The 25,750-nt window shown below is 36.6% G+C and overlaps 1 protein-coding gene across 13 annotated transcripts in view; it reads right to left on the reverse strand.

Moving 5' to 3' along the window:
* Positions 1 to 7,905: 7,905 nt before the first annotated feature.
* Pcdh7 (protocadherin 7) overlaps positions 7,906 to 25,750 on the reverse strand; it is a 430,160-nt gene continuing 412,315 nt past the window's right edge. For 8 of the 13 annotated variants that reach the window (XM_063273350.1, XM_017599293.3, XM_063273348.1 and 5 more), the window contains one exon: positions 7,911 to 12,191. In XM_063273350.1, the coding sequence (XP_063129420.1) occupies positions 11,815 to 12,191 (377 nt within the window). In that variant the 3' untranslated portion in view covers positions 7,911 to 11,814. Of the gene's footprint in view, positions 12,192 to 25,750 lie in introns of all 13 variants that reach the window. The other 5 variants (XM_017599291.3, XM_063273351.1, XM_063273349.1 and 2 more) reach the window with 2 other exon arrangements.

Genomic DNA, 25,750 nt, shown 5'->3' on the forward strand with positions numbered 1-25,750 from the left:
GCCTTCAGGAGTGTGTGTGGGAATTTTGTGATTGCTAGCTGTAGGTGACGCTGGCCATGAGAAGGTAGCCTTATATTCTACAAGAGAGGTTGCTGACCTCCTAAGAGTCCAGGAGGAAAACACTAAGCAGCTTCCCTTCACATTCTCTGCTTCAATTCCAGCCTTCAAACTGCTGCCTTGAGTTTTTATTTGATCTCCTTCACCGCAGAGGTAGGAACTCTATCTAGTACTCAAAAAACAAAAAATAATAAAAAAATTGAAACCCAACCAACCACCACCACCAAGACAGAAAACCCCCCAAAAAACAAAAAATACAAATACATAAACAAAGAAAAACAATGAAAAACAATGAAAACCCCACCAACCTTCCTTCACAAGTACAAGGTAATGGTTATACCTGCGGTAGCAGTCAAGGGCATAGAGGCAGAGTATCATAAGATGGTGAGGCACACATCATTCTACCATGTATGCCAGACATGGATCTATTGTTTTTTTCTGGTTGGTTTTGGTTGTGTTTTAGTCATTAATATAGATATCTATTATTTTGGAAATAGGCAGAGAGAGAGAGAGAGAGAGAGAGAGAGAGAGAGAGGGAGGGAGGGAGGGAGGGAGGGAGGGAGGGAGAGAGAGAGAGAGAGAGAGAGAGAGAGAGAGAGAGAGAGAGAGTTTTTTGAAACCCTTTCATTGTCTTATCACTGATCATAGCAAGGATTCAAGGATTATATGTTGATTGAAGTTCCAATATTTTCTTCCCTCTAGGATGCATCCTACCTGTATTATATAACAAGAAACTGATTATATCTTTCTCATCTTTCATGTTTCAGGAGGAAATGAACATATGGAATAATTTAAGAGGAAAAGATATATGAGAACATTTACTGCAGTTACAGTATGGCTTCAGGGTTTTTGTTTGTTTGTTTGTTTTTATTTTGTTTTTTTAATCACATGATCCTTTATCTTTGTCGATGAAGAGAAGCCCCATTAAAGGCAAGAATTGCAGTTCTGGTAGACAATTTTTCCTATGCACTTGGAGACGACTGAGATTGAAGCTGTATCATTAAGATCTCACATGGAAAATGGGCTTTCTAATTTGATTCTTAATCTACAAATTACACTGTCTCACCCAGTTATAAATGAGCTTCCATATCTATTACACTTAAATCCAGTATATCAGATAAATAAATTAGTCATGAAAAGAATCATCCTAATTTACCTCGACGGATGTTCACAATTGTTGAGTGAAATAAGTAAATTCTATCTGATGCTAGTCATGCCTGGAAGAATATCTAGCTTTGTATATATTCTTTGGCTGTTATGTGCAGAGATCATACACTTCTTTCTAAGAAGCATAATGAGAGCAATCAATAAGAATGATATTTCCAAATTAGCTTCTGGTAATTTGGCTCCCATCCTCTGTGTTGAATCTCTTTTTATATTTGTATCACAGGTTTAAATTAAGCCTGACTATATTCTTCTGTTTACATATCATGTTGCCCTTCATGCAGTGTCAAGATATAAATTGGAGTCTTCATCTTAATTGAAGCTCCAAGGTGATGCATCTGACTTGGGCTTGATTTACAATAGAGGGAAGATTATTTTTCAACCTGTGACAATATCATGATAATCATATGACTTTCATTTATAGTCAATTGGGAGCATTTCCCTGATGACTTGGAGCCTTTAAAGCAGGGGATAACAAAATGTTCTGTGAAGCACATACAAATTCTATGCAGAGACAATTTTAAATCATCAATTATGTTATTTTTTGTTATCCAGTAAAAACATGGAAGGAATCAGCAAATTATATCTGGAATATTATTAGCAATTTAAGCAAAGAAATCAACTGTAGTAAACTAAACATTGTTTTATACATTCCTGAAATTGACATAGCATGGAGCATAGTGAAAGTGCAATCAACTCTTTGTTCTTTTCTCTGCCCTGCTCTTCCCCTCTTCCCTGTCGCTTCTCTCTACACCCCCCTTCCCTCCACGTGCTCATGGTCGGCCTTTCCTCTCCTCTTCTCTCATTGAACTTCTCCACGTGGAAAAGAAAAAGAAAGTGCAAACAAGACAGACAGCATAGAAGAGGCTGGACTTCTTGTGATAGGAGCCCTGCAGTTCATGTTGTTCACCATCTCCTTGCCAATAGCATTCACAACATTGAAAAGATTTTCAGTATGACAACATTCTTCTTTTTTATCGTTCTTATACCTTCACAAACTAATGATATTAAGCCATCCCATGCAAGTAAAGAACTTACACTTTATTTTCTTCAATTGTTCTCCAAGATTGTTTTGCCTAGGGAGGACAGTAGAAGAGGTATAGATTTCAGACCCATATTTTGGGGAGTATATTTCTAGATACTTATCAAACCATACTATTCCTAACTGAAAATATATTAAAGTCAATTATAATTTCAGATTGAGGCTGCAGAAATAGTTACATTGGAGAATTCATTTAGACGATAAACCAGTTTATACAGCATTGGATCTAAGTTGTCTTCTAGTAAGTAGTATTTAGGGTCTTGGCTGCCATCTGATGAACACTGAGGTAGTGAGTATTAGATCATGAAGACGTAATTAATTGGTTAATCCATCAATGGTTTCAAAATCAAGTACTGGTACCTGAGGTTGTTGAAATGTTAGGAGGTTAAATGTATTTGGAAAAAATATGTAACTATCTGCATGCCCAGGAAAATTATACGCTGTCCTCAGAGCCTTTCTACAACCGTCTCACTGCATCCTTAAGCCGATTGAATTTGTTCATCATCATGTGTTAGACCAAATACTGGCTCTAGCCTTTAAATCTAAGCCAATAGCAATGAGGAAGCTAATCAATGCAGTTATCAGAGCACCCACACATATTTTCTGTATGCCTGATAACATATTTATAGTCTAAGAAGAGTTATTGAATGTTCATGATTATATTGTGGTTTTTATATTTAAATAAATGCTGTAACCATGCTCATAAGTGTATTTGGTATATGGGTTATTCCCTTTGTTCTAGTTCAAAGTGTCAATCTCTGAACTTATCGTATCATTTTTTGTAACATGAAGTTAGTATGCAACATCACAAAAGACTTATAACATATTTTTGTTTGTGTGTGTGTTCTGTGAAATATAATTTCCTTTGGGTACGTTACGAGATGAAATAAGTGTTTTATAATTTAGACATTTCTCCTATCTAATTGAATTTATTTAAAGAGCTGACTCATATGGAATAGTTTTATTTTTTTCAACAATTATTAATATATAACATGTTGATTATAAACGATTTTGAAAAAAAACCAAACCCAACCATGACTCATCTGGTCATGCGCCTGCACTCAGCATAGTAATTTTTCTGTGAGACTTTTACACTGTAATTGTGAATAAGCCCCTTTTCCTCAATAAAATGAACTATCTATGGCACTTCAGTACAAACATGTTCTCTGGAAAGTCTCTGGAAAAATAAAAATCTTCTACTCCTAAAGCTAACTGAACACTTCCAGAATATGAAACTTTATTTACTTGTGGCCTTCGGGTAGAGCAACATGCATCTCTCACGGAGCCTGCCTCTGTGAAAAAGTGATATTGTAGTATATTACAACTGCAAAATGGGCTCTGTAAAAGAATTAATATATGCAGGTGTTAAAACTCTAAATAAATAATCTAGCTAACGACTTGACTTCTAATATTTTCACTGTCCACTTCCTTTATAGAAATGTACTATAAAATGGTTTAAATATGTGGTCAAACTTTTATAGGAACCCATAAAGCTGCAATAAAATGTTCCCTGTAATTTTGTAGAGAGAATTCTTAGAAAACTGATACAATTCTATCCAGTTTAGAGGGATGGAATACATTTTCAAATAAATTGCCAAAATAAAATCTTTTATTTTTTTTATCTCTCTCTTTAAATTTATTTTTTATACACAGTTGTTTCTTCAGAAGATTGTTTTTAAAGTTAGGCATATTAATTAATACTTTTATATTTCAAATCCCATTCTAATATTAATGACTATATATCAAGCATTACTCTGTGGACCTTCATCTTTTTATGATCTTCCCCTTAATTAATCATTTTAGTTATAACTTTTAATGGAAAAATAGCACTCAATATCACAAGTGAGTAATAATATTTGCTCATCATTACCTGAAATTGTGTGGGACAAATTTTTACATTTATTAACTATGAACCAGTTTATTTCTATATCTTCCCTGGGGACATTCAAGAAGGAGACAAAGTTATTTTTGTGTGAGTCATGCATATGGAATTCAACCCAGGAATAAGATTTCCATTTAACAAATGAGCGTAACAGGAAACACCGAAGTTAGGGTTTTAAAGGAAATGCATATATTTCTAGCTTTGCATATTTTAACATTCCTATCTTTCCCTTATTTCCTGTAGCTTATAAAACTCATATTATTCTTCTTAATCAACTTCATGCAGTTTATAAACAAATAATAGAGAAAATAAACAACTGCTAGTTTAGTCACTGTTCAGGCTCCTTCCTTAAGCTCAAGAAGCTGATGCCCGGAATTTCCATCAAAATAGATTGAGGTGCAGATCATTTGCTGCTGGGTTAGCTGCTAATGGTAGTTCAGTTTCCTAAATACTAGGTTTGCTTTACAAAGAAGAAGCAAAGAACACAGCAAACAGCTATCAGTGTCCAGACAGTCTTGAAATGGAATACAAGAAGTGGAGAGTGGGGGACCACTAAAGAAAAGAAGGCAAAGCTCAATAGAAGATGTCTGTATGAAATCAGCTGGCTCAAAAACAAACAAACAAACCAAAAAACCACAAAAAAACAAAATAATTTTAGATCATCAAAACTATGTGCTGGATTTTGAAGTTTTGTTTTGTTTTATAACTCGCATCCTTAAATCCAGATCATATCCAATTTCTACCAAAAACACAATTCGCATTACACAAGACCATTGGGAGTATGGGAATTCACACACACACGCACACACACACACACACACACACACACACACAGAGAGAGAGAGAGAGAGAGAGAGAGAGAGAGAGAGAGAGAGAGAGAGAGAGACATATATGATTATAATTTGTTGTCATGAATGTGAGACAATTTACTACTGCCCAGGTATGTTGAACAAAGTCCAGTAAACAATGTCCACAAAGGTGGTGGATCTCTGTGATGCTGAGGCCAGCCTGAGCTACAAAGTGAGTTCCAGATCAGCCAAGGATACAAAGAGAATCCTGGTCTCCAATAAACAAAACAAAACAAAACAAGTGAAAAAAATTCTGGTCATTTGCATACTTAGTATTCCACTATCCAAATTCCTGTATTATGCATGGACTATTATATTTAGGGAATCGTGAAGGTTCTTTTCCTCTCAGTGTATGATATCAGGTACAAGTCTTTTGATTGCTACATGAGTCCTTAAATGGATGAATATATAAATTTGGGTAAAATATGTGCTTACATTTTTATTATAATTTTTAAAGCATTTAATGACTATAAAATATATCTCCCTATATGACCCAAATAATGTCTACAAACTCTAGAAGGTTTAGATAAATCCTACAAAAACATTTTGCAAACTGTAACATACATTATCAATACAGGACTTGTAAGCACATCTCAGTGCTGACTTTCAAGATGGCAGTGGTATATCTACCCTTAGCCTTAGAACCAACACCCGGAAACATTTTTTATTCAACTTATTTGTGCACGTGTGTGTGTGTGTGTGTGTGTGTGTGTGTGTGTGTGTGTGTGTTTATGTCTGTCATTATATGTTGAAATGTCTGAAGAGGCCAGGCATTCCTGAAGCTAAAGTAGATTCTGGGAACTTAACTCTGGACTTCTAAAAAGGCATTAAGGAGTCTTACCTACTAAGCCATCTACTCCAGTTCACCAGATTGCTTGTGTTGATCTACTCTGTGTTGTTTTGCTTTGCTTAAAAATGTTTTAATCATGATGCTATAACTTCATGGTAAAGTTATACATAAACTTTTCAAGTACTAAATTGAGTATTTAAAAGTACATGGTGGTTTGCTTTTTATAAGCTGTACTGATATTTGGTTCTACTCTTAGAGCACCAGAAAGTCAGATGGATTGACATGTCATAGCTTCCCTCATTACATCTTGAAGTGGATTTCCTCATCATACTTCATCCAATTTCCTTATTTGCAGGAGGAAGATTGCCAATAAAATTCAAATTACTAGGATAGCATTGACTTGAAAAAGTATCTGTTATCTCACTAAAAAAAAAAGAGAGAGAGAGAGAATAAAGAAAGCTGAAATTTTCAAAGTAGGTAAAGAAAAGGAGATAACTCTTCATACTGTGGTTAGGTGGTATAAACATCCCATGCAACATTTCACTGTACCCAGAAAATAGTCTCTCAAGCCTCAACGTTGGTAATGGCCTGGGATTACAGAAGTCAGCATTTCAGCACATATTAAGTTCATGATAAAGTGGCATTCTTATAGTTAAGAATGTGTTCTTCAAACAAATACAAATAGAAACATTAGAACATAGAGGATGACAAATGACTTAAAGATATATAGTAGGTAGAGAACATTTAACCAAAGAGAAGCAAAGGTATACATTACATTTCTATTTTCAAATTATTTTTCCTATATCTCACATGACACACACACACATATAAACATATATATATATATAAATACATATATATATATAATGTTTGTAATGATTTTCTAATTGTCTTTAACTCGGACGCAATACAAGAATTTTGTGGTCTGAGAATGTGTCTCTATGGAATAACAATGTATTAAGTCCTAAGTTTCATTTCCCCAGAGCACAAAACCACAATAGTAAGGGATGTTAATAATCATATATATATATATATATATATGATTATAACTTGGAGTTAATTTCATCTTAATTGTGAAAATTTTGTTAAGCCCCAATGGAGGAAAAATAATAATAATGGATGTTAATAATCCTATGTAAGCTATATTATGGTTTGGAATTAATTTGATCTTAAATGTAAATTTTTTTGTAAGAAGCAATAGAGCGAAATGTCTTGTTAAAATGTCTTTTAAAAATATTTCCTTGTGTATAGCATGACACCTTAAGGCTAGCTGCGTCACTGGCCCAGAAATATCTTGACTGAAGAATACAATTTCCATCCTACTATCAAGAAACGTAATATCCCAATTATACAAGTGATAGCACACAGATCCTTTTGCACTCAGATCTCCAGGAAAGCCAGAAATTTTGAGTGCAGATGATTGTCCTCTCAAAAGAATGTCCCTAAAAATCTCTTCTTCAGTCCAGACAGCCGGAAATTGGAAGTGATTAATTGCCTGATGATCTGTGTGACTTGGGCCAGGTCATATCAAACTAATAAACAGGACCAGAGGTAGCTAGTAATCTAAATGACTTTTACGTAGAGTGGCTTCCTGGCTCTCACAACTAGTACAAGAGGTGGCTAAAGGCCCAAATGACCTCTATGCTATTTCTACAATGTAGACCAGAGCACATTCTTCCTAAGGCCCTTAAGCTAGTACAGATAAGTTATCTCTAGAACCAATCTTCTTGGAAGAAATGACACGTACCCTGAGTTGAGTTTTGCTATAATTACACTTCCATGGGTACCGGGGATTGTAGCACTCCAGGAAACTTTCTTCCAATTTATACCATTATTAAATGTGGTAGGAATAAATCATCTGGCATCAGACTCTCTAAAAGGTTTGGACCAGTGGACAAAGTCAATCTGAAGTGTGTTTTCATTCTTTCCCCCTTTTCCCTACCTGACCTCTGCGGAGACCCCTCACACAGGCTTCACATGGGTAACCAACCCGTGATTTGCCTTGATTTACCTTAACCTAGCAGAAAGCAAGGCATATGAAATCAAAATGATACAGGCACTCAGCCACTCTCTTCCTTGTCAAAACAGAGTTCACTTTCAATGGAGAATCAAACAAGTGTGAAACCATTTGATCATGTTATATTTTAATTTTGTAAAGACAAAAATGACAAGCAATTTATTTACATAAAACTGTACAAAAGCAAATTAAATTATGTAAAGTATCTCATAAATAGTTGGACGAGTGTTTAATACATTTCTCCATGTTTAGCAAAGTCGCGTGCATAGTGACATAATCAATGATGATTAATTGTTCTCTGCTTCACTATCAACATCCAAGTAGCAGAACAATAGTCAATGATTAACATTACAAACAGATCGTACCACACGGAATGCAAGTGCTTTAAAATGTAGGAAAAGTTGTCTGAAAGTAAACCCTAGGTAGCTGAACGAATGATGCCGCATCCAGATGTCACACACACCACGCCTGGGTCACAATTACCAAGCTTATCATATCCCTGATGAACTTTGCTCCTTTAATTTACTATTTTAAGGAGATACTATGTATTTACTTCTGCTATAACCTATTATATGAAATGACATAGGTCTTAAGATTTCACACAACTGTTTTAAGATGGCTGTTTGATTCCTGGCAGTTTCTTTCTGGCCTGTGTATTTCCTTTTGTATTTTTGCTCTAACCTAGCCTCCCAGGGTAGCCTTTCAGGCAAACATCCTCTGTACCACCTTAGTTCCTTCTCTCATAAAAATAATGCCTTCTCCGTTTTCTGAAACTCAGGCAACAGGCCAGTTTAAAAAAAAATAAAAAGAAAAAGAAAGAAAATCAGACAACAATGCTCTCTCTAGATTCAAAACAGAGCAGTCAATTTTAGACAGATGCTACAGACATTTAAATACACATACATTTGTATAGTTACTCAATTTGTAAATGTGTCCTAATGTATTACCATGCAGAAGTCCACTTGAGAGTCTGTGTACAGAAAACAAAGAGAGTTTATATACTGTACAACCAAAAATGAAAGACCATCTAAAGAGAGAGAGAGAGAGAGAGAGAGAGAGAGAGAGAGAGAGAGAGAGAAAATCAAAACTTCTAAATCAATATTCTACCTTGCAAGAATGGACTGATTTCACCCCTGATAGTATTTCCCTGTGTGATTCTGTAACCAATGATTTCATTGTCCAGTGAGATTTAAGCAGCCCCATATTAATGCCTGAATCTTGTCTTATGAATGAACAATATTCAAGACTGGTCCTTTATCTGAGTTTGTCAGAAGGCAAAGTTTTAATATATTATTTATTCTCAGAAAATAAACAAGGATAAATATACAGGATCAAAAAAGTTGGGAGTAGCCCATTTCCCCTCATTATTCAAACCCAACAACCATTCGTTTGTTTGTTTGTTGTTTGCTTGTTTGTTTACCATAACAAGAGGTATAAAAGGCACAGTTGCTTATTTTGCATTCACTCATTTATTTATTTTTTTTGATTTTATTTTTTTTTCAAAAGCACTCTATATATGGAGTGGCACCAGATTTAACCTAGTCAAAATAAAAGTCATACAAACACAAAATATATTTGTATGTCATGCCAGCTCATTATATAATAAACATGTTATGATAACTAATTCTACTAGAATTACTTCGAATACTTACAGTACACTGAATTGTATTCTTTCACATCCATTTTAGTTCTAAAGAGAGGTTCACACGTTAAAGGACAATGACATGACTGCCTGGCATGTGGTGCAAACATCACCATGGAATGTGCCTTGACTGAATCTGTAGGTCCAGTGTGACCTGTATTAGCTTTATAGACAACCAAAGGAATTTAATGGTGAAATGAGCTATCTAGTGGCTTCAAGTGTCCCATGAAAGAAAGAAAATATGCATATAAAAAGTGTTGAACATCAGTGTTATGCAATTATTTCCTTTGTAACGTGCAAGAAAAATATGTATACATTTTCATAAGTATCTTTAGAAGTATTTCGTCTTAATAGGTACTTACAGATTATACAAGGCAGAACTGCTTGAATGCAGTTTCCTAACAAGGTTCTAGAACTTCATCTTTCCATAGTGTAAATAATAACCAAACATGAGCATGTTCAATTATTGGTATTTTAGTCCAATGTTTTTATATTAATTACATCTTTTTCCTTCTACCTATTATACATAAACTAACATCAAAATGAAAATTCCACTTTAAGAAAGAGCATAAGGAAATGATCCCAAAAGTCCCACCAGAGAAATGTTCCTCAAAGATAAGAACTTTGATGACCTACAATGAGTTATCAACCTATAGTCTAGCTTTCTTCACCTTATAGTCTAAGAAAATCTGCAAAGCATGAAACTGTCCAAAGCTACAGTGTTTCTGTGGTTTTGTAGAAAGCCATCAAGGCTATGGTTTAACCAAGTAAGTAGCATTCACTGATGAGCATGTTTGCTCTCTTTACCTGTCGTCCCCTATTTTGTTCATGGATTGTCACTTTCTTCTGGATGTCCCAGCTCAAATTTCAGGTTTCTTAAATCATCTTGCATAGAGCAAAGCATTCGAAATCTGTATATTCTGTATCTCTTGAAAAAAAACTATACATTTTCCAACTTTGAGATGCATATACTGTGTTAAATAAAATATTGTCTGGAACTCATTCTTTCCTGTTCAGAGATTGTTTAAGACGCACATTGAAGAATAGTCAAATTACATTAATGGAAAGTCAATTAAAGTGTTATGTTGTTTAAATGTTGGAGTCTCAAAATGTTTCTATGTTGCACAGAATTTGAAATCATTATGTTCTGACCAAGTGAAAAATGCAATTATAATTAGAAATGATAATAAGATCACCAAGAACAGCTGGGATCCTGAAATGACAATAGGAGACCTCATGAAGTCATACTCCAGTATGTCTTTTTGTATCTCATTATACATCAATATGGCATTAAAATGTAGATTCTTCCCTGACAGTAACACATGAGAATAGACCTGGGCTTTGATCAGTTGCTTATTATGAGACAACACATGTGTCTTATTAGTTCTTTCATTTTCTGAGCATGTAACTAAAGTTCATTTTATAAAGAAGAAGAGTTTTCTTGAAGAAGAGTTGACATAAGACCAACTAGCATCTGAGTGTGCACAGGTTCAGTTCCTTCTGTTGTTTAGTGGCTTTCTATGTCAGGACCAAATCGATTTTATTATTTCCCTGATCTGCCATGTGATCTTTGGCCTCATAATGACACAAGAGTTCAAGTTCATTCATGAGAGATTTTATTCCAAAACCTACTTTTAAAAATTATAATTCATGTAAATGTTTTGTCAAGATTGGGTGAGTATATTCTGTGAATTTATGGGACAGAAGTTGATGCCTTTGACCCAAAACTAACAACATATGGGAGCTTGGAACTGCATTCTTCTACTGAGTTTTAATTCGCACTTTGTTTGTTAGAATGTTAAAGATGTTGTCATCCTAAATGCCTTTTTCAAAGGGTTCTCTATATAAGGACTGGGCCATTAAAGGGATTTTATCAATTCCAATGGGCTAACTTTAACAATAATAGAGCAATAATAGTCTGTAGTATTTTTTTTACCGATTCTTCTTTTATTAACAAGCCAGATGACACTCAAACAAATCAAAGTGACCAAAATCATGCTTCAGATTAGGGATAATGAGAGTGTATTATGTTCTGCTAATCAGACTCGTTACCATGAAAAGAACTTGCAACCATCTTTTGTTGTTGTTGTTGTTGTTGTTGTTATTTGGGTTTGAGGAGGGGTAGGGGAAAGAGGGTGGGTGTTGGGGATCAGTGAAGGGTGTAGACATGCAGGTGACAAGAATGGATTCTACTTTGTACACTGTTGTCAGGCAAACAGTAACACTAAAGGCCTGATTTGGAGGCGGAAGTGGCAGGCAAGCTTTGTCTCTTTGGTAGCCCCCTCTTTGTGATTAAATGGTTTTATTTAGTAATGTTTTTGCCCCTAACTCTCCTCGTACATGAAAAGAACTTGCTGTTGCGCCTTGACAACCTACAGATAAACTTCTCTTCTAGTGAGAGTGTTGACAGGAGATGGCTTATATTCCCCTGTTTTTGTTAAAGGAATATCCTCAGGGTTGGCTTCCTCATTTTTGCTGAAACTAGCTGCACTGAAGGTCTCATAGGATGAGGTCAACTTTTTGTTCAGGAGGTTTCTGTTGCGGTCACCCATGATGGCAGCCTCGCCATTGGCCAGCTTTTCCTGGCTTCCTCGTTCATCAACAGGCATGAAAGTGGAGAGTTTGGGCTGGCTCTTCTTCCTCTCTGGGGAAGTGCGCACTGGCATCCAGCAGGAGTCTGAATGGCCATACTCGTCACATTCACGGGTGCACTTGCCAGTCAGCGCTACATCCGGAAGAGGCCTTGAATCTGAAATTCAAGAAGAAACCATCAGGGTTGAACATGAAGCAACAGGGTTTCCTGATACATATTAGCCTGATACTCATCGCTTCACAGAACAGCACCTATTTCATGTATAGTAAAGATAAGGTTTTGCAAAAATAGAAACTACAGAAGATAGAAATAAGGAGATGGTAATTTAAGCATGTTAAATAGCCAGTTATATATTCATGTGGTGTTTTACAGAGCCATGAAGATACTTTCAAATGTTAAGTGTATGTGTATATATCAATGGATATAAATTTTCCATCTAGACAAGAAAAATTATTAAATCCAATAGGATAATTTTCTGTATCTATATGTTATCCCTTAAATGGTGTTCTGTTGCCAATTGGATTACATTCATGTACGCATTATTCATAGATATGCAAATAGGCAGAACCTTATATTTAAAATACATTTTAAGATTCAAGAGTGACTGAGAAGTAGATCCTCAACTGATAGCACATTGGTATAAAGTACGAAAGCAACATGCAAGCAAGTTAAAGATCAGAGCACATTAACAATAGCTCCTAGAGTTCCACCCTCCACCCTCCACCGTCTGCAACTGTGACCGACGACCTAATGTGCGTGGTAAGACATGCCTGTGTGTTACATGGAAATACATTCACAAACGCGCTCGCTGACTGGGCATCTGAACCATAAAGCCTTGAGGAAGGCTGCTTACACCCCAGTGACTGATGGAATTAGCTAAGTTTCTAATCAACGTTGTTTATCAAAGGAATGGAAAAATTCATTCCATTTCCAACAGGCTAAGTCATTTCTGCAGAGTTCTTAGGGATTGAGATTAAATACTGCACTCAAGAATTACTGCTACTCATGAATAAAATCATGATATGTAATTATAAACTTTTTACAATTAAAAATTTATTTACTAGCTTTTACTATTTTTTAGAAAGAGACAGATACTTTCTCTACCACCACAACAGATTGTCAATCAATGGCCTGTAGGGTTTCATTTAACATATTTTAATGTACTACTCATAAAGGCACAATAAATATCATATGAGTATCAAATTACTACAACTTGGGACTTAAAATTAAGCCAATTCTGATGCCTACACTACATGTATATTCATAAATGGCAAGGTGCATGTGTATCATCCAAAGTGGATGAACTTAAAAAGGGAAGAGTTCTTTCGTGTGTCCCAGTATCGTTTAAGTTTTATTTTGCTAAAGGTAATAGAAAACACTCTTCAATCATTTGTTTACCCTTTTCCCCCTTTATGAGTAGATTACTGGAATATGTAATTATCCATTGTATATTTTCACACCACTATTTGACTTCTGAATAAATAAATCCTTTAGTAGTCAAATGCAGTGGGCACAATGGGGGAGTGGTCTAGATAGTTATTCCAGCAGTTAAAAGCACAGGCTACTCTTTTAGACGACTGGGGTTCTATTTGTAACATCTACACAGCACAGCAGTCCTCAAAAACCAATAACTCCTGCGCTAGGGCATCTGGTGCCCTCTTCTAGCTTGCTTCCATCGATGCCAGGCATACAAGTGAACACATCTGGGCTCCACCTCCCCTACACACACACACACATACACACACACACACACATACACACACACGCACAAATACACATGCACGCACTTTCATTACTTTTAAAGCTGAATAACTTTTTGCATTATTCCTTAAAAAAACCTCTAGCCCCTTATTTTTAATATTACTTTTGTAATCTATTTTGTTTAAACAAGATAATAGTAAATCTGTGGTAATATATCCTATCTCGACTGACATGCACACTTTGAAGGAAAATAACTTGAAAATGTGAGGCATATGATCAATTCTAATTTTTCACTCTTTTTTAAAGTTTATTAATTATTTTATTTGTTTATATTCTGAGTGTTATCCCCTTCCTGATTTCTTCTCCATGATGCCCACCCCCACGCTACCCCTATCACCTTTGCCTCTAAGAGGATGCTGCTTTCTCCACTCACCCATTCCTGCCTCACCCCTCTAGCATTCCCCTTCTCTGTGGCATCAATCCTACACGGGACCAAGAGCCTCCCCTCGCACTGATGCCAGTTAAGGTAGTCCTCTGCTACATATGTAACAGGAGCCATGGACAAGCCCACATAAACTTTTTGGTTGGTGGTTTAGTCCCTGGGAGCTCTGAGGGATCCCTTAATTGATACTGTTGTTCTTCCTGTGGGGTTGCAATCTCCTTCAGTTCCTTCAGCCCTTCTCCAAACTTTTCCATTGGGGTCCCCGGGCTTAGTCCAATGATCGGCCATGAGTATCTACATCTGTCTTAGTCAGGTGTTAGCAGAGCCTCTCAGAGGACAACCAGAACCAGGCTCCTGTCTGTAAGCACGTCTTGACATCAGCAATATTGTTAGTGTTTGGTGTCTGAGGATGGAATGGATCGCACAATGGGGCATGGGACAGTCTCTGAATGGCCTTTCCTTCAGCCTCTGCTACATTTCTGTCCCTGACTTTCCTTTCGACAGGGACGATTCTGGGTTAGAAATTTTGAGATGGGTAGGTGGCCCCATCCATTCACTGGGGGCCCTGTCTCTATAGTGGAGGTGGTCTGTTCGGGTTCTACCTCCCCACTTTTGGGAATTTCAGCTAATATCATCCCCATTGGGCCCTGGGAACCTCTTGCACTGCTGCCGTCTGGGACTTTCTTTCCATACCATTTCTGTGAAATGTTTGTAAGAACTACACTTAGGTATAAATTTGGCTCATTTTCTAATCAATGATACCCAAATTATTCAATCTTTTCCCTCTGTCCTTACTTCACAGTCTGCAGCATTTCCCCCTAAAAATGTTTGCCTCTTAAAGCATTTAATGAAAGGCATTGTGTCTTTTTGTAGGCGGGAGTCATGGTTTATTTACAAGCTGCCACATCTCTATCCCAAAAGCAAGATGACTTTTAATAAGGACCTCCTGTCATTTTTAAAGTCAAGCACATGATTGGGGACCACAGTGGAAGTTGACAAGCCTAATTGGCTGAGACATATTGCAATGTTTGTCATCAAATTTAGAAAATAATCAAGAATGACTGTAAGAGAGTCATCAGGAGCAATCAGAACTTCCCATCCTGATGACTGAAATAAATCTTCAAAAGCAATGCCAATGATTAACACATGCAATTTTTATTATGATGCAATTTATTAAGGGAGCTGATGAGTGGGATAATAGTTCTCTGTGAATATCTCTTTTTATTTCAACTATGCAGGCATATATTATTATTATTATTATTTATAAATTTTGTGGGAACATTGAATCATTAAGCATAATTCCCTCCTCCATTAAAAAAGTAGACTTTAAAAATATATCCCATGTAGGATTATGGAGGGCTTAATGATTTTATGGCCACTACCTCCTTTTAGTCTTTAAAGATGTCTTCTTGTTTTACTTAACTATTAATTAAATATTTAATTAAAATATGTATTAATATATCAATATTATAATTAATTTAATATCTATTAATATATGCTGGTAAATAAGTATAGAATCTATTATATTTCACTGCAATGTTATAGCCATTATTGTGAAGAGGGTAAAGATGAAAAAGAGCTGCTACAAATCTTGTTTGCATGGAACATATTAATATAAACATAAACTTTTCTACTTGGAAATATAATATTCTCTAAAGTGATTTTAACCAACATTTTACAAGTCTTTCAAAATTTTATATTCTCCCAACTTTTTTCCTATATTTATACATTTATTGTGAATGTGTGTGCTCTTATGTGTATACATTTTTGTAGAAACTATGGGCTGTATGTTCATATCAGAGGACATCACAGGACCTAGGTCCTCTCATGATGTGAGAATCAAACACAGGATTTCACCCTTAGTGGCAAGTGCCTTTATATGGTAAGCTGTCTGGCTGTCCCAAGCCCCAACTCTTAGGAAATATTAAGAAGAATCAATATGGAAATGGTATTCAGTAGATCCTTTCCTGTTTAACATTTTTCATGTAACGCTTCATTCTAAAGGAATTGTGCAATTTACTAGAAAGTTTACAATGGCTTGGAGAGCTAAATCTTTTCTTAGACATAAAATTAACTTCTTGCTCTAAAGCACAATTACAGACCATTATAATACAAGGAATTCTAGAATGACTATCTAGAACATGTGGCTACTTTCCTATAGCCTGTTCATTTCCTTCTCACTTCAACTGACAACCAAGGAGGACAGATGCAATGAGGGGTCAAGCCTGTGGGCAAGATGAGGCTGGAGGCTGAGTGCTTTGACCCTCATTTTAGGGTTTCTCCATTATATCACATTGCTCCTTTATAAATGTAATAGTGGAGTTACTTAGAGGTCAATTACTGTTACTCAAGTCCGTAAAAACAAAGGTGGAGTCTGGATGAAGAAAAAATACCTAAATAGTACAGAAAATGGATGTCATGAAATCATACATTTTTTACTGAAAGACCCCAGCTTAGCAGCAGTAACGCCATTTTGCAAGGCTGTACTTAAGATGACTGGTTCAGGGAAAGGTTAGAACACTGAGTACACAGCGGCTGCCAAGCAGGATGTGTTTGGTTGAAGGCCTGGCAACAGGACGACTTCGGTTGAGCACCTGACAATGAGAAAAGCCCCGGGAGAGGTCCCACACCCTGGTGGGGGGCCGAGTCAGTCGTTATGTTCCAAGAAGGTAGCTAAGAAACTTGCCCCCGGGCTGAACCCTTGGGGGGCCGAGTCAGCCGTTATGTTTCAGGAAGGTAGCTAGGAAACTTGCCCCCGGGCTAAACCCTTGCCATATTAGAATCCACCAATTATATCCCTGTAACCATGCATCTGCTTCTGTATGCTTGCTTCTGCTCCCCAAAATCCTATAAAAGCCCATCCTTGGTTCCGTGGGGTGCGCCAGTCCCCCGAGTGACTGAAGCGCCCGCAGGTGCCTGTGCCTGTGTATCCCGACAATAAACCAAATCCTCTTGCTGATTGCATCCTGTGGTGTCTCGGTCTGGTCTTTGGAGTTGGAGGGTCTCCATCCCGAGGGAAAGTTCTCCCTGAGAGCTTTTCATTACTACCTAGTAAAAGGACTGGCTTAATCATGAAAATGTGTAAATCTACTATGCTAGAAAAAAAGTCATACCTTAAATTAGAAAGTCAAGCTCTGTCTCTAAGCATCTTAATTCTTACTAGGGAAGGAAGATGTAAGGATTGTAGGCAAAGGGGCAAGGTGCTGCTTTAATAAACTCTACAAGGATCACAGAAACCAATGGAGATGTTAACCTGAAGTGGGGGAGGGGATCTCATGCATCCTAAACCTAGACAAAAACTAGAGGTAACTAATGCTGCGAGCAGAATTATTTTTCCCCTACAGAAGAGCCGTCAGAGTGTTTACAAAAACCAATTGATCAGCTCTGAAATAATATACATGGCAGTAACTTTAGTCAGACTGAGTACACACACACACACACAAACACACACACACAGAAACATATAGATAGAGACAAATATACATAAATGTACACACAGAGACATATATATGTAGTAAAATTAAGAAACAACAGAACATGATTTTGAGAAAGAATAGTGGGATGCATTGAAAGAGTTAGAGGAAGGAAAAAGAGGATAAGATGCAACATTTTAATTGTTTTGAAAAATCTAAAATGGTCAGGCTTAATAGCACACTCCTTTAATCCCAGCACTCAAGAGGCAGAGTCAAGAAGATCTCTGTGAGATCAAGGCCAGTCTGGTCTACAGAGCAAGTTTCAGGACTGCCAAGGCTACACAGAGAAACCCTATCGGATATATGTATGTATATATATATGAAAGGAAAGCTCAAGTGTACAGAGACATGTAGTGTATCCAGAACTTTCCCTACAGTATTTGAGGCATCATAATTGGAGGAAAACACAGAGGACCCCTTCTGACAAAAACAGCGTTACAGGAGGAAGGGTTGATATATGTGGTGATGCTTCTTGTCAGAATCCTGACAACTGCATTGCAGGTCTTTGACTGGAACTGATGATACACTGTTCTGATCATACATCCAAGAGAGCTTCGCTGCATTGAGCTTTGAAATAGTCCTAGTGTAGCTTTACTTTTAAGCTACATACATCATTTATTCATTCTATACACACATTACTTAATTTGCACAAATCCTGAGATAAATGGATTGTTTCTCAGTGTATTGAATTTTAAACATCCATGAAAATCCTCCACTTAGATCTTTAAGCTCAAGTATCTGTATATTCCTTATAAAATCCAGTGAATGGGAAATGTATTTTCTTCTCTCCACAGGAAGTGTGTGTTGACACCTTTTCCTCCTTTTTATTATCTTGAAAATATTTTAATCTTGAGTTCCAGGTATTAAAAATACTGCTTTTAAAAAGAATCTCTAAATATTACTGAATTTTCACAACTGGAAGATCTTATATTAGACTCAATTATTTAAATAAGTAAAGCGTGGGACGTAGATTTAGCAGGGAACAACATGTATTGCTAAGCTCGACAACCTTAGTTCATCTTGGTTGATCTAGACGAGGATCAACTTCTACAAGTTCTCTGAAGACTGTTCATTAGGCATCATGCTTGTGCAAAACAGAAGTATAAAGTGTTAAACGAAGTTATATTTGTTGCACAGAGTGAACACCCCAATGCTGTCTCTGCATTTAAACCTGCCCCAAACTACCGGGCTGCTAAGAGGTTGGCTGTCTTTCTAAGTTTGTCACTCTCAACAGGGATCATCACCAACTTAAAATATTATCAAATTAGAAACTAATGAATCTAAAACTCGGGGGTTAAAATTATGATCAAGTTGATGAAAATAGGACCACAGGACCAACATGTAAAGTAGATTTTACTCTTTTGAAACAAATTGATAAGTCAAGTGAGTCATTCTCTAACTCCCACAGACCTCTTGATGGATATACATTATGAGGTCAAATGAGACATAAACACCATCTATTCCTCTAATTGCTCTACACATACCCCGTGAAGATGTCTCAGGATAGTTCCTACTATAAATGTGATTTTTTTTTTATTTTGATCTCTTGAAACAAGGTTGGTGCTAGCAACTAGAATGTGACAGAAAGATGTTCTGTGGTCCCCAGCCTGGCTGTCAAAGGTCTCGCTGCATTTGCAACTGCCCTGAGAATTTGGACACCACCATCATAGGAGAAAGTCTAGTTTGTCCTCTCTAAAGGTGATTGCCACTGTGAAGGAAATCTGGATAGCAAAGCTGTCTTGGTAGATCTATTTCCACACAGCCAGTGATGTGGATGAATGTTGCTCACAGACGAGACAGAAAAAACCAATAGGGGATGCTAAACTAGGAACAGGAGAGGCAGTAAGTCTGTGTTGTTCGAAGCACTCACTTGCTAGTTTAGAGGAGGGAGGGGTGAAGTGGGTGTGGGGTGAGGCAGCACTAGATCACATAAATCACGAGCATACATGGCACATGCTGCCTACTACATAGTAACTGCTCCAAAATGACAGCCTGGGATCTAGAAGCAATGCTTTTGACTTGACTCATGGTCTCCTTCAGAGACAAAAATCTGGCCACCTCAAATACAACCATTTCAAAGAAAAATTTCTGAGATTATGATCACTTTTAGTTAAGAAGTTCAAACAATGGGTTCTCTTATAAAGCATTGGAAACTAAGCTGCTTTAATTACAGAATTCACTGTGTTGCACCTTGGAATGTTTTCCTTCACTGCTGCCATGCCTGTGCATTATTAAAATGTCTAAACAGGTTTGAAAGCATCATCAACTTTCCTTCATACTTTAGGCTAAACTCTGTTAAATGGCAATTGAATGTATTGCAAGAAGCATTTACTGCCCTAAGGTTTAGACCACTGTCATTCTGAATGTGGCATCACTTCACACAGCCGTGGCTATGCACACCCCTCTCAGGCATTCTTGTGGAAATCACACAAATGTGAATCTGCTGGTTGGCCCATGAACGTGGCATAGCAGCAGAACACTTTGTGCTGACAGCTCAGGCAGTTAATGAACATCAGATATGGCTTCCTCTTGATTCTACTCTCCTATCTGTGCCAGATCAGGGGCAATAGATGCTATGTTGTGTGATAAAGCAGAGAGCAAGGAAAAGAAAGAAGTTCTGTAGAGGAGCCAAAGCTATGAGACCCAGGAAGGAAGCAAGGCATTTCTTTCACCACTTCCTGCTTCTTTATACCACTGAAAATGGACATAGTTTGGAGCCATCTTTTTCTATGTATATTTTTCCACATTAATAGTAACAACTCTCGTGATTTTTCCAAGCAATCTTTTGGATTCTTTACTATTGGAATTCATTACTTGAGGGTTTATAGACTATATTAGTCTATTATAAACTAAGAGTTTTCCCCTCTCTCAAATATTCATATGTATACTTATATAATTTTGTGAAATGATTTAGTAGAACTCAGAATACATGAGTTAGAGCACCATTTCATTTCTCACATCATAGCAGATAGAAGAAAGGAGTTATATTTTCACACTTACCCCCCCCCAAATCCACGACACTGTAATAAGAATTAAATGTTAAGATAATCTTAACAATTCTGAACCTAGTCTCAAAAAGAAAAGTGGAAATTTTACTTGGTAACCGTATCTGAGTAATGAGACATTTAAAAACCACAAAAAGATGAAATGCATTTAGAACAAATATAAATAATTAAAAGGGGATTTATTATGCTAATAATTTAGGCTAATTTGTTTGAATTCCAAATCTGGAAGACTCAATGATTTGTGAGTTTTTATGTTAATAGGGAATTAATGGTTTGGTGTGAACTTATTGGATGTTTTCTTTCCAAAAATCAAAATTCATTGTTTTCTTCCAACTAGGATCTTGAACTATCATTCACTTATACCAGGAAAGGAAAATACATTCTTGTTACAATATTTTTTTTATCTTTATTAACTTGAGTATTTCTTATTTACATGTTGATTGTTATTCCCCTTCTCGGTTTCCGGGTCAATATCCCCCTAATCCTTCCCCCGCCCCTTCTATATGGGCTTCCCCTCCCCATTCTCTCCCCATTACCACCCTCCCCCCAACAATCACATTCACTGTGGGTTCAGTCTTGGCAGGACCAAGGGCTTCCCTTTCCACTGGTGCTCTTACTAGGCTATTCATTACTACCTATGAGGTTGGAGCCTAGGGTCAGTCCATGTATAGTCTTTGGGTAGTGGCTTAGTCCCTGGAAGCTTTGGTTGGTTGGCATTGTTGTTCATATGGGGTCTCGAGCCCATTCAAGCTCTTCCAGTCCTTTCTTTGATTCCTTCAATGGGGGTCCTGTTCTCAGTTAAGTGGTTTGCTGCTGGCATTCGCCTATGTATTTGCTGTATTCTGGCTCTGTCTCTCAGGAGAGATCTACATCCGGTTCCTGTCAGCCTGCACTTCTTTGCTTCATCCATCTTATCTAGTTTGGTGGCTGTATATGTATGGGCCACATGTGGGGCAAGCTCTAAATGGGTGTTCCTTCTCCATCTATTCTAAACTTTGCCTTCCTATTCCCTGCCAAGGGTATTCTCGTTCCCCTTTTAAAGAAGGAATGAAGCATTCGCATTTGGTCATCCTTCTTGAGTTTCATGTGTTCTGTGCATCTAGGGTAATTCAAGCATTTGGGCTAATAGCCACTTATCAATGAATGCATACCATGTGCGTTTTTCTGTGATTGGGTTACCTCACTCAGGATGATATTTTCCAGTTCCAACCCTTTGTCTATGAATTTCATAAAGTCTTTGTTTTTGATAGCTGAGTAATATTCCATTGTGTGGATGTACCACATTTTCTGTATCTATTCCTCTGTTGAAGTGCATCTGGGTTCTTTCCAGCTTCTGGCTTGTTACAATATTTTAAACAAAATCAATAATGACTAGATAAAATATTTTGAAAGCTAATAGTTTTATTTTATTATTATTATGGCTACATTTTCATGGTTTTGCTAGAAATGTGATTTGGGTGGCATAAATTTATAATCACTTTATATTAATGGCCTACGTTCTCTGAATTGTAAGACAATTAGGTGAGTATCATCTGCCTGGCATAATCATTTTCCTCATGAGTTCTATGTACTAATGGTTAGTCAATTGTTTGTTGCTGGTCAGAAAACTATAGAATACATACCCAACAATTTATAAACCTTTTTTTAGAAATTTAAGTTTATAATATATAGAAATATTTTTGCTATAAGAATACCTTTATGTTCTGTATTTAAAGACTGTAGGAATCATATTTTTGCTTACTTATTACTATACTATGTATAGTATATCATATTATATTATATTCTAATAGTAAGTTGTCCAGAAGGAAACTGAAAAAGAATCATGTTATAAACATTATTTTCTCATTTATTTTCCCCTTCATTATGGAAAAATATTTAATTTGGAAGTGAGAAGTTAAACAACATCTCCTGCCATCTGAATTTTTATCAAACATATAGGCACTGCACAAATGCAATTTTGTCAAATGTTTAATCAAGTTCGTTTGGTGTTACATGTTGTGTTGAGTAGAAGAGTAATGAGCATATGATTAGGGATGTTTCTTGGTGATCTTTCCCCTATAAACACTTTTATCAGAAATATAAAATAAATCATAGTTAAGGTTAAACTATAAATAGAGTTGAAGTACAATGTAGTAACATTAGTTTTGGACAAGGGCAAATCTAGGAATTTGAACTTACTCTATTAATTTAATTCTTAAAGTAGAAAAAATCTATGGTATTGATTCATTCCTCTTTTCAATATAGTGACCTTAAAAAACTATAAAATTATGCTAATTGACATGAGCATTTTTCATGTACACTCTCAATCACTTTGCTTTGGGTTGTTTATTGGACTGCTTCCCAAAACACACAAAGAAGCTTCTCTGGCTAGAAATTCCCCTGTACAAACAAGCTATTGGTGAGTGATTCCATTAGTGGTTGTCATTGAAGAGGCAGGCAAAGATTTAATCCACCAAGAAAGGATTCCAGTAAACATCAAGTTCAGAAGTACTGTTAAGAGATTGGAGTTCTGAGATTTTGGTAGGCCCTGAGAAGACAAATATTCATGGCAAGATTTTTCCAACAGTATAGGATGATGCCTTGCAACTATGGTCAATAGGTTGACTGGTTGACACTACAAATGGCAGCCATGATTAGGTCGAAGAGCTCAGCAGGCACAGCACGGACATGAAAGGGAAAAGGAGGAAAAGACCTTTGTTGTCCAGCTAACAAGTCTCAGTGTGCAGCAAAAGTCAGGGCTGAAAATCAGTGAAGCAGCTCTGGATTCATTGCTCCTTTGATTGTTGTCTCTCATTAAAATGTTTTATTTACTCTCTATTTCTTTTGGGAGTGTTAACATGTACTGATGTACCTTCTGCAAGCCTATGAAGAGAAAAAGAGCCAGCTCTAGGCATTCTCAAATGTCTGCAGTCCACCCTGCTAAGCTATGTGAATTTAGTGCAAATTCCCGTGCACATGTCTTCTGGCAGTCCTCCTGACATAGGAAGAATTGTCCCATCCAAAAGTGTTGACATTGAAATTCCTGGAACCTATGAATAGGTCAAGTAACATAATGAATGGCAAACAAGGTTTCCAAAAAGCCTTTAAAATTGTTAGTACAGAGGCTTAAAGATAAAAAATTATTTTGGATCATCCAAGCACTCATAATTCCAGGGGGCACTGAGAAAAAGTGGGAGGTAGAAAAAATGTTAATGTCAGAATAATGATTATGGGGAAGAGCCCACCTGCCACTGTTAGAATTGAAGATGGGAGTTAGGGCTGCAGACCCACAGTGTGGGAAAGCTCTAGAACTAACCAAGACATAGAAATAATTTCCTTTAGACTCCAGAAAAAGAAAACAATGGATTCCAGCATTCTAACATTTGTGGAAGGTTTTTGACCTACTGAGTTCTATTTGAATTGATTTCCAAAAGTTTTAAGATCCAAACTTTGTGGTAAATTTCATAGCAGCTGAAGGAATCAGGTATATATTCCTATTGTTTCTCTTCTTAGAGAAAATATAGACGCTCACATTTTATCCAGGGGATGAAATAAGAGGGGGAACTGACTTCCATCACACAGTTCTTGAATCATGTGACATTAAATTTTGAGTATCTAGTTAAAAGCCTTAAAATATTCAACTTTGCTATGCTATTTCAAAGGACCAGTCAACGTAGTCCAATTTCATCTTGTCAAGTAAGAGAGAAGCAACTAACTTTTCAAGAGTTAACCTCAAGGCTTCTCCTTCCTAACACTTTAGTTATATTTGTCCCTGGGATTCGTAGCAATGATAACTAAGCCATTCTAAAATTAGGTAGCCTGAGTCTCAAAATTAGAAAAAATAAATTTCACCTTGTCTCTAAGCTGCGGAGGCAGGCAATGTGGCCCAGTCCTTGTGACATTTATAGAACTTGCACAACTTTGGGATCATTTAAGAACAATAATTAGAGTATGACTCTCTCTATGTTCTAACACTTCTTCTATAAGCTTCATTATAAATTCCAGACTCAGCACAGATGGCTCTACTGGGTCTTGGTTCTGACTTTCTCTATACTCTTAATCGCTTTCCTTTCATTTGTGTTCTCTTTGCCACGGCAACAAGAACATCCACTAATGTCATCTCTATAAATCCTGTCACCTTCCAGAACTGAGTGGCATTAGTATGTTGTTTCTTCATTTCTTAGCTTATGTCTATCTCTTACAAAGCATTAAAACAGAGACTCAAGGAATTTCCTCAGACTCGTGTGATGGCTAGCCTGTTTTCAAGTCTCCTTACCCTTTAATTCCAATCCTTTGCCCAATGGTTTTAGATCCATTGAAATATCATTTAATATGGTGCACTGCAATCTACTGATATTAATTTTTAAAGTATAATTTCCTGTGGGAAGAGTGAGACACAGGAACTAGCACTATGCACTCTTGATGCTAGCATCAGGTTAGCTACATACTAGTAAGCATTTTGTAAAAAATGAGTGCTATGCAAGGGATGTGTTATGTTTTCAGGATGCTAACACGTTATATATTTCATGTACTCTTCCTCAGTACATTGCCAATAGCCATATTGTAAAGTTGAAGTGACTTTTGCTAATTGGAAAGGAGACTTGGATGAACACCTCCTGCTCACTCACACCTAGCAATTTCTTTCATGTTCTGGTCTATATATTATCTTTCTCGTTGTATTCCTCCCTCCAAAAGAGCAACATGGTTAACTGGAAATATCAACAGAGGTGTTTTAAACCATACAGGTCAGATTTGTACTCAGCCAAGGGGTAGGGGGTTATCAGTAGCAAAGGTAGAAAACACTATGAGAAAGTCTAATTGGAAAATCCTATCTGTGGTCTCAAGGCTACCCTTATACATGGACTACTTTGTTAAGTAGTTTACAGGTGCTATCTCTTTAGTACCTGTATCTTAGTGTCATCAAGACTTCTGATTGACAGTCGTACATTTCTTTTAAGAATAAACCAGCAAAACTGAATTTTCTATGAACTTAAATACTTTTTGCATTTTAACACAATTTATTATGAGCACGCACCAGATATATTCCTTTTGATGAATTGCATTTGCTCTGTAAGAAAAATTTGGTGGATCATGGACATATTTTAGATTTGGGTT

Source organism: Rattus norvegicus, chromosome 14 (genome assembly GCF_036323735.1).
Source record: "Rattus norvegicus strain BN/NHsdMcwi chromosome 14, GRCr8, whole genome shotgun sequence".
Classification (NCBI taxonomy): Eukaryota; Metazoa; Chordata; class Mammalia; order Rodentia; family Muridae; genus Rattus; species Rattus norvegicus.